This window comes from Salminus brasiliensis, chromosome 24 (genome assembly GCF_030463535.1).
Source record: "Salminus brasiliensis chromosome 24, fSalBra1.hap2, whole genome shotgun sequence".
In the NCBI taxonomy this organism is placed as follows: Eukaryota; Metazoa; Chordata; class Actinopteri; order Characiformes; family Bryconidae; genus Salminus; species Salminus brasiliensis.
Genome location: NC_132901.1, coordinates 28,378,916 through 28,389,189, shown reverse-complemented (window position 1 = coordinate 28,389,189; position 10,274 = coordinate 28,378,916). Strand labels below are relative to the sequence as shown.

The following is a 10,274-nucleotide window of genomic DNA, read 5'->3' as shown; positions in this document are numbered from 1 at the left end:
TTGATGGTGGCAGACACTCAGACACAGTTCAAACTTCAGAATAAAAGTCCTGAGGTCATGTGATACTATTTTTTACTAGGTTTTTATTTTATTTGCACTACTGGCAAATATAGCAAATAATTCATTATAAATATCCTTGTCTAATCAATAACCAGTTCAGAATCATTTTATTTTCACCCCAGAATCTCAAGCAAAAGACAATTATAGCCCAACCCTGGGGTTATGGTTTAAGGTTAGGGATCAAAACATGGTCAAATCATACATAAATATAGAAATTCTGTTGAAATACATCTCAAATAAGGCACATTGGAGAAGCCTAGTATCTCCTAAAGTGACGTCTGGCATGTGTGACTGTGTCCTATAAATATGATCTCAATTTTAGGTGATCAAACTATTAAAAATAACAGAATTGGAGAGTTGGTGTGGTTTAGTGGGCAGTACGACCGGTCTAGACAATAGCTGTGCTTTTTGTTGATGTGTACAGTTCACAAGAAGTCATACTGTGCCCTAAACCACACTGACACTTGGTTTAATGAGGATGTGGTTTAAGTGGGTGGAGAGGCCTTGTAGCTCCAGTGCTAAAATAGGCAGCAGGTTTTGGACAGCAAACATGTCTTGACTCAGTAAATCTGACATTTTTCGCTTTGTTAGACAGCTAGCATGTTAGCTAGATAGCAACCGTCACCACCGAGCACTGGTTTCCTCCTGCCCTGCTTTTAGGTGCTTGAACATATCTAGCACCTCATCCACTTTGACAGAGGAAGACCTGTAAATAAGCTTATTGGCTCAGGTGTAGAAGGGATCACCACTCACTCAGCTCAGGTGTCTGTGATCACCACTCACCATTCTCTTCTTGTACTCGCGGTCAACTGAGGTGATTTCGTGTGTTTTGTGAGCCACATCTGCACACTCCCTGCACACACACACGTGGTCACTGCAGCAGTACGCCTCCAGAAGGCGCTCATGCCTCTTACACAGTTTATCCTCCAGGCGATGGATGGGGTCCATCAGCTTGTGCCTCGCCATGGTCTTCACCTTCCGATGGTGTCGTAGGTGGGCCTCGCAGAAGGAGCCAGGGCAACTAAGGCAGGACTTGAGAGCTTTCATCTTCCTCCCAATGCAGGCGTCGCAGGACACGTCTCCGGGCTTGGCAAACTCGCCCCCATCCTCGTCTCTTTGCGGGGTCCCTGGAGAGCCACTCTGGGCAGCTGCAGCCCCGCCATCTGTGCTACATGCAGCTGGGGCCACCGACAGGCCCTGGAACTGCTCAGCTATTTCAGCCAGCACGCGATTCACGCACAGCTCTGGCTTTTTGGAGAAGGTCTTCTTGCACATGGGGCAGACCACCTTCTTGCTGTGGTTCCAGTAGCCCTGCAGGCAGGCCTTGCAGAAGCTGTGGCCACAGGGGGTGGAAACCGGCTCCACAAACACCTCCAAGCAGATGGAGCACGAGAACTGCTCCTCAGAGAGGGTGCGGCCCCAAGATCCCGGGCCTGAGAGAGTGGGAGAGAGGGGTGGACGGGGGGTGGGGAGAGGATCAGAATCAGCAGTTGTAGACCTGCAGTTTCAGGACATGACTAACATCTTGTACTAGCAGAAGACCAGGTTTAGGTTTTGAGCTAGTAGAACACAGGCAGTAGCTAGGGCAAAACTCTATAATTGGGCCCAGCAGGTAGACCAATCACCATAACTGTGCTTTTCCCAATGCTACTGGAGGCTAGCATGGTCTCCGTTCGAGACACATGAAGCTCCAAGCTCTCAAACTGCGGCTAATGCAACGAAACTGGAGCTCAACACGCTTGAAGGAGGGCGTTAACTGCTAATTCTGTTGGCTTTCATCACCAACAGAGGGAGGACCGCCCTGCCCACCCAGAGAGGGAAAGGACAGATATGCTCTCGGAGACTCCCAAAAAATGACGAATGACTGTGGCGTCACCGGGGAACGAACCAGCAACCTCCTGATCACAGCAGCACAAAATTCCAGATATTCAGCCCACCTGCAGATGCATGATGTCATGATGCATGAAAAGTAAACAGATTCTTTATGGAAAAACACTGAATTAACAAAAACAACCCACAACAGAGGAACCTTTGAACAACCTCTAAGGACCTAAGCAGCTTTAGCTTTAGCAGCTATGTGGCGCTGTGGGTCTCCAGCACAGCTACTTTAAGACCACTGGTCAAGGTTTAAAATCAATGAGAAGTTCTAAAGACACACCATCTGCGGTTCTAGCGTTTGGACATGGTCCAGCAGGCTACAGTACCAAGAAAAGTCCATGATACATGTTACAAAAGCAGGTCTATGGTAGAAGGCAGTCAGACCGGTTGCTGACACAGTGACTGGCTGTTTAGATGTTGGCTCAGACTAAAGTCACAGCAGTTCTCTGTCACGTCAGGAATGCAGCAGCACAGGATCCACCTGAACAGCGCAACTCTTCTCTCTTCAAATCAAAACAACCCCGTTCCTCAGCGGACGTCAACTCAGACACAACTTCCTGTGAAACGTTTTACTACAATAACATCAGAACATTAAGTGTGGAATGTATAGAACCCTCCAGCTGACGTTCTCGGTAACGTGAAGGGTGAAGAACTTTACAGTACAATGAGAAGAAATTCCAGCTTCTGCTGGTAGCTGGTCTCTGATGGCTTAAGCTGGTTTCTGATGGTCTATGCTGGTCTCTGACGGTCTATGCTGATCTTTGACTGTCTAAACTGGTCTCTGATGGTCTAAGCTGGTCTCTGATGGTCTAAACTGGTCTCTGATGGTCTATGCTGATCTTTGACTGTCTAAGCTGGTCTCTGATTGTCTAAGCTGGTCTCTGATGGTCTATGCTGGTCTCTGATGGTCTAAACTGGTCTCTGATGGTCTATGCTGATCTTTGACTGTCTAAACTGGTCTCTGATTGTCTAAGCTGGTCTCTGATGGTCTATGCTGGTCTCTGATGGTCTAAACTGGTCTCTGATGGTCTATGCTGATCTTTGACTGTCTAAACTGGTCTCTGATGGTCTAAGCTGGTCTCTGATGGTCTATGCTGGTCTCTGATGGTCTATGCTGGTCTCTGACTGTCTAAGATGAATACAGCAGTTTCGCCATGAAAACAACAATAAATCAGGTAAACAGAGCTGTACAATCCAACAGCAAATCATCTCACAGTTTCCATCTTCTGTTGTCAAAGAACTGAAGGGTTTGGTTTTAAAATGCATTAAAAATCATCAACTATCAACATCCATTATGCAGTATATATATATATATATATATATATATATATATATATATATATATATATATATATATATATATAGTAAACCTATTATAGCACTTTTCTAAGACAGCGCTAAACCGTGCTTGACAATAAAATAAATATTAAACATTATTAATAAACCAAAATCAGCAGAAATAAGTGCTGGGAAGCCCGATACCCACAACCCCAACCCAAAAGCTGGAGAATACGAGTGTGTTTCTAAAAAGAAGCTATAAAGCCTGATTTGAGGGGAAGACTTTTCCATAGTTTAGGAGCAATCACACAGCAAAAGCCCAGCCTCTCTATCACTGCACTGCCTTTCATCTCAGCTTGGTTTTAAGATGCATATTTTTTATATTTTATTGTATTTATTGATATTTTTTGTAATTATTGTATTGTGTTACTGTGCTGTATTGTGCAATTGCTACTGGCTGCTAAATTTCCTTCGGGATCAAAAAAGAATCGACCTATCTACCTCTCTGTGCAGATAACTCTGTAACTCTGGATGATTGGACCAATAGAAATGCTTGAAATGACCTGGAATAAGCTCCTATTTTACACTGGCAACTATATATATATATATATATATATATATATATATATATATATATATATATATATATACATTCAAATACAGTATATACAGTGGGAAAAATATAAAGGATTGTGTATAAACACACACACACACACACACACACACACACCTTCTGAACCTTCAATGGAAGTCAATGTAAAAGATTTACTCCAGGTCAGTGTGGCGCATTTCTATTGGTCCGTTCATCCTGACATTCTGATACAGGATAAAGAACCACAGTCTGATTTACATTATGTTAAAAAGTCAAAACCTACAAAAGTGGAGATCCAAGGTTTCTCCACTTCACTGATGATCTGTATAAACACTGCTGTTCCCCAGCATGTCCCAAACAGCTAATTCTAAGCTGAGAAATGAGAAATGACAGGTTTCCTGTAGCTCTCCAGTAAACAGGCTCCAGTAAACAGGTCGAGGCTGCGGCGTGTTCAGGACTTACTCTGCATGGTGTTTGGGGTTTGTGCTCCTCGGGCTCGTGTCTGGACCAAATGGCTGCCTTTTCAACACGGATCCAGAGTTTAAACCTGTTCCTCCTCTTTCTCTGAGCTCTGATAGGCAAACACTCAAACACACACTCTCGGACCCGCCCCTTTCTCTGGGTGTGGTGGAGGTGTATGCATGAGCAGGACAGGTTGGGGGTGTGAGACTCTGAGATGATGTATTACAGCAGTGCCTCGGCTTCAGGTGTTAGAGTCACTAGATTAGACTCAGTTTACAGAACAGTAGAAACAGGCTGGTTAACCAGTTACAGCAACACATGTTCAAACAACACTATCTTAAGGAAATAGCCTTGCAGAAAATGATTAGAGGTGTGTGTGTGTGTGTGTGTGTGTGCAGGGGAAAGGGAGATAACAGGCCTTTTGTCTGACAAACACACAAAGCCTTTATTTTTTAACAAGAATAAAATAATAAACTACTGAATAATAATGAAACCATCTGAGCAGAATTACGAATATTCATACAGACAGTCTGCACCCTCAAAAACCTCCACCCTGGACGACACCCTCAGAAACCGCCACTCAGGGGTCAGCACTATGGGCAGACCCTGGACAGCACAATCAGTTACTGTCCCACGCATTAACATCATTTGAAGTCAGTGGTTGAATGACCACAAACTAGAAAAACAACTAATCAGAGTCCCTGGAGGACACCCTCAAAAACCTCCACCCTGGAGGACACCCTCAAAAACCTCCACCATAGAGGACACCCTCAGAAACAGCCACCCTGGAGGACAGCCTCAAAAACCTCCACCCTGGAGGACACCCTCAGAAACAGCCACCCTGGAGGACACCCTCAAAAACCTCCACCCTAGAGGACACCCTCAGAAACAGCCACCCTGGAGGAAACCCTCAGAAACCTCCACCCTGGAGGACACCCTCAAAAACCTCCACCCTGGAGGACACCCTCAAAAACCTCCACCATAGAGGACACCCTCAGAAACAGCCACCCTGGAGGACACCCTCAGAAACAGCCACCCTGGAGGATGCCCATAAAAACCTCCACCTTGGAGGACACCCTCAAAAAACGCCACCCTGGAGAACACCCTCCGAAAAAAAGAGTGAAAGAACAAGGTGGGTGTTTCTAATAAAGTGGCCAGTGAGCAGAAGCACAAAGTAAGGGTGTTTCTAATAAAGTGGCCAGTGAGCAGAAGCACAAGGTAGGTGTTTCTAATAAAGTGGCCAGTGTGGGAAAGCACAAGGTAGGGTGTTTCTAATAAAGTGGCCAGTGAGAATCAGAATCAGAATCTCTTTATTTCACCAAGTATGTTACACATACAAGGAATTTGTCTTGGTGAGAGCAACACGTATGACAAGTAACAAAAAACACAGAACACAGTCTTAAACTAAAGGAAAATGACACTAAACAATAAATAGGGTAGGGGATAAATTAAAAAAGTAAAAAGTACTAAAGGCAATAAAGAGCTGAAAATATATTTACAGAAAAGAACATCTGTACAGGTGTGCAAATAGACATAGTGCAAATAGGCAGAGTGCAAAATAGCTGTTCAGTCCGGTTTGGTACAGTTCAGTTGTATGTTTTGAGGTTTACAGTGGGAGGTGTTCACTGTGGTTGAGGAGCGCTACAGCTTTGGGGAAGAAGCTGTTAGCATGACGTGTTGTGCTGGTTTTGATGGACCGCAGTCTTCTACCAGAGGGGAGTGTCTGGAAGAGGAGGTGTCCAGGATGTGAGGGGTCAGATGTAATCTTGCCAGCCCGCTTCCTCACCCTGCTGGTGTAGATCTGCTGAAGTGATGGCAGGTTACGTCCAATGATCCTCTCTGCTGTCCTGATGATGCGCTGGAGTTTGGCTCTTTCTTGTGAGGTGGAGAAACCAAACCAGATAGTTATGGAGGCTGTGAGAATAGACTCGATGATCGCTGTGTAGAACTGGATCATCAGGGTCTGTGGCAGGTTGAATTTCTTGAGCTGTCTCAAGAAGAACATTCTTTAGAAACACATTCTTTAGAGCGGAAGCACAAGGTAGGTGTTTCTAATAAAGTGGCCAGTGAGTGGAAGCACAAGGTAGGGTGTTTCTAATAAAGTGGCCATTTTAGGAAAGCACAAGGTAGGTGTTTCCAATAAAGTGGCCATTTTGGGAAAGCACAAGGTAGGTGTTTCCAATAAAGTGGCCATTTTGGGAAAGCACAAGGTAGGTGTTTCTAATAAAGTGGCCAGTGAGCGGAAGCACAAGGTAGGGTGTTTCTAATAAAGTGGCCATTTTGGGAAAGCACAAGGTAGGTGTTTCTAATAAAGTGGCCAGCGAACAGAAGCAGAAGGTAGGTGTTTCTAATAAAGTGGCCAGTGTTTGAAAGCAAAAGGTAGGGGTACTGAATTCTCAGCAGGCCTCCAAACCTTTCAAGTGAAGTCCCAACAGCAGCAAAGTGCCCGTCTTACACGTCTCCATCCAGCCACCCGGGGGCAGACGTGAGCCGGCGCTGCTGCCACTACAGCAGTGCCGCAATCCTGTAACTGATACTCTCTGCACAGAGAGGCTCTTCCCAACTGTCAGTCAGCAGCTCTGCGTTAGGGGGAACAAAGCGTGTTATGTGAAGGAGTGATAATGCGTGCGGCAGTCTTTCAGAGCTGCGTGCCTTTGTGCTCGGTCCTAATAGGCATTTTCCTGCAGGAACCTTGATTACATAAACAGCAGGGGTGAATGGCAGGCTGTCCATTACAGAGTTATGATGTGTGGTAGTGGTGGCGGAGGATGGATGGTGGTGGATGGTGTTGGATGGTGGATTCTGGTCCGCCGACAGCTTGGCTGTGTCAAAGATCAGCCTAGCAACTGGACAGAGCGTTCAAATGGAGGGATTACCTCCCAGTAATCTCGCTGCTATGGGGTGAGGGGGAGGTGTGTGTGTGGGGGGGGGGTGAATAACAGGCCTGGAACATTAGGCAGTACTAGCAGAACCCCATTTCTGCCGGGGTCTTAAACGCTGCACTGCTGACGTCACTGCTGGTCTTCTTGTGGACAGATTTGTTCAGACTGAATATCAAACTGTTCTTTGTGGCAATCTGGGCTTCGGCTTTTTTCATCGCCTCTTTTAATGTCACGTCTTTCATGTTCAGAGCTTCTCAATTTATTCATCCCCGCTCATCCCTCTCTCCTTCCTGCACTCTTCGCTTTACCTAGCCTCTCTCAATGTTCTGTACCTCCATCACTGTGCTCCCTCTCTCTCTCTCCCTCTTTCTCTCTGGTTTATTATTAGAACACAGCCCTCCTCCTCTTCTCCCTTTCATTCTCTCTCTCTCTCTCTCTCTCTCTCTCTCCATTTCTCACTTTCTTTCTCTCTCTCTCTCTCTCTCTCTTTTCTCTTTCTCTCTCTCTCTCTCCACCCCCGCATAACAGCACTTTGCACTGCTGCTACAAGCGCAGACAAAAACACACACACACACACACACACACACACACACACACACACACACACACACACACACACACACAAAAGGTGTTCTCTTCCAGGCGCTGGGTTTTGAGTACAGCACTTACATCATCAGTTCGGGATATTCCTGATTCATGAAACTCCTTTGCAGTTCGAGGCTTTTTAGGCCTCTGATTGGATGATCCAGGCAAGAACCACCCCGTTACATCATGCTCAGCAGAAATGCAGAGATTTGGAGTCATTCAGAGCACTAAACCCAGTGTGAAGCTAAACCCCAGGATGAATTGGCTATGGCTGATCTGTGCTTCATCACTGTTCCACTAGCAAAGCTTTTTTAGAAGGTGCTAGAAAGGGTTCTAAGGAGAAGTCCATTAAAGCGCCACCTGGAGATGGTTCTTTGTGGGGGTGGACTGATGCTGACATACGATTGTTTTTACATATATGTGCTTATGCTGATACAGAGATACTAATACAATGTAGAAAATTCATATTCACACTGATCAGCCATAACATTAAAACCAGGTAAAGTGAAGAACGCTGCTGATCTGAGTCAATTAGGCTGCAGTCGGTTCTTGAAGGTGAAGAACCAAACATCAGGCAGGTCTTGTGGGGTGTAGTCCTGGTATGCAGTGGTCACTACCTACCAGAAGTGATGAGCTCATGGAGGTTCCACAAAGATCTGCTGCTAATGTTAGATTTGGTGCTCCAGATACCACAACAGGACGCCTTCAGAGGTCTTCTGGAGTCCATGCCTCAAATGGGGGACCTACTCAGTATTAGGCAGGTGGTGCTAAACACATTGGGTATCTCCAAAAGGGCTTCTTATCTTTTAATGGAAGTCAAAAGTAAAAACTTTATTCTGGGCCATGGTGGAGCATTTCTCATGGTCCAGTCGTTATAAAATTCGGATACAGGATAAAGAACATCTGCCAGATCCCCATGATGGAGAAAAGAGATACAAGGTTTTTGAATGGCAGCAACATCTGAGCCTGTTCAAGTTGCTGTGGGACACAACTGATCCTTTGTCTAGGTACTCAGTACGAAAGCTCGTTAGCGCCTACGTCGTTACCATAGCAATCCATAAAGACTTTGGAGGTTTGTAATGTCCAGACCCGCAAATCGGATCTGATCTCACCAGATCTGATTTGTCTGCAGTCTGAACACAGTCTTACAGAGAGGTGTATATACTGAGAAAAAGATCATAAATCATACATCAACTTCAATGCAATATTTATATTTTTCTAAAAAACAGTGTAACCTTGACTATATTTCAGAAAATCTCAAATTTTACGCTTGAATTTTTTTCATATCTACATTTAAATGGTGTCTATTTGACTCCAAAATCACAACTTTGGCACCATGACCCTACTGGCTCCATGCTGCCTAATGCCAGGTGTGGGCTACAGGGGTATAAAGCCCCCCAGCATTGAGGAGCTGTGGAGCAGTGGAGGAACTGTGTTCTCTGGAATGATGGTGGTGGAGCTCCATCCAGTACTTTTAAATGGGATGAGTTGGGAAGTTGATCCAACATCCTGACCTTACTCTCAACGCTCTTGTTGCTGAATGCAATCGAATCCTCACAGCAATGCTCCTCCTCCAAAATCTAGTAGAAAGTCTTCTTTCCTGGACAGTAGAGACAGTAACTTCAACAGAAGCAGGATAAACTCTTTTTTTTTACAAGTGTCCCAATACTTTTGTCCATATAGTGCAGCTTGCTTTTACCTACCTTAACTGCTGCTCCACTGCTTTATTAATCAGGCCTTCATGCATTTTCCCTGATCTGCTTGATGCAGTTCATTTCTGGCTCATCCACAGGTTCTAGGTCAACATCTTCAGCCCAGACACTCTTTTGTTTTTCCTTCAGCCGCATCATAGATAGCTATCTCCATTAGCCTACCTGGCTAGTACCCCACAAGCAGGCCATAATAGCTCCCTGCCCTCGGTTTCCCCTTTAACAATGGTTTCCTCGTAGATTAGCCTATATTTCCAGAGGCCTGAGTTGCCTGATTGAATTTTGACTTCTAGATTAGATCAGATCTCTGGAATAGGCACTAACACCGAGGTTAATCCGGTCTGGAAGCTGAAATCCAGTCAGAGAGCTTTTAAAAATCTGGCCGCGAGTGACGGCCCCTGCGAAGCTGCGATGGCTGGGTTTAGAGGAGCGTATTGCAGTCTGCACCGAATGTGTAGATTTACTCAGCTGCTCAACAGACAGACCTGATCACCCGCTGGCAACCCAGTTGAGCTTGCTCCGTTGGGGAGCCTTTCTGCTCAATCGCCTTCTCCCACGTCCGAACAAAAAGCACTAGGAGGTTTGTTGCCTCGACGTTCCTCAGCAGTCAAGACGACGTAATTGTTAGTTACTGTGTAAATCCTGTGCAGGGAACCGTGAGACCGCCTGCTGAGAAGAAGACCTCCTGTCTCATATACTAAGCCCAGACCTTTCACGTTAGACTCCAGCTGCTGGAACCTGAGGTCAGCAGCTGGTCTCTTCTGAAAGTCACAGCTAAGGAACATCAACACACATCCAGCACGACTTTATGCAGAACCTTACAGTTTT

At 45.5% G+C, this 10,274-nt stretch overlaps 1 protein-coding gene across 1 annotated transcript in view; it reads right to left on the bottom strand.

Annotated features, from left to right (window-relative positions):
• btr12 (bloodthirsty-related gene family, member 12) overlaps nt 1–4,329 on the bottom strand; it is an 11,472-nt gene extending 7,143 nt beyond the window's left edge. Inside the window, exons 1-2 of the mRNA XM_072669618.1 lie at nt 4,271–4,329; nt 844–1,493 (exon numbers count right to left, since the gene is read on the bottom strand). Coding sequence (XP_072525719.1) covers nt 844–1,493; nt 4,271–4,277 — 657 coding nt within the window. The 5' untranslated portion in view covers nt 4,278–4,329. The remainder of the gene's footprint in view (nt 1–843; nt 1,494–4,270) is intronic.
• Between the last annotated feature and the right edge of the window lie 5,945 nt (nt 4,330–10,274).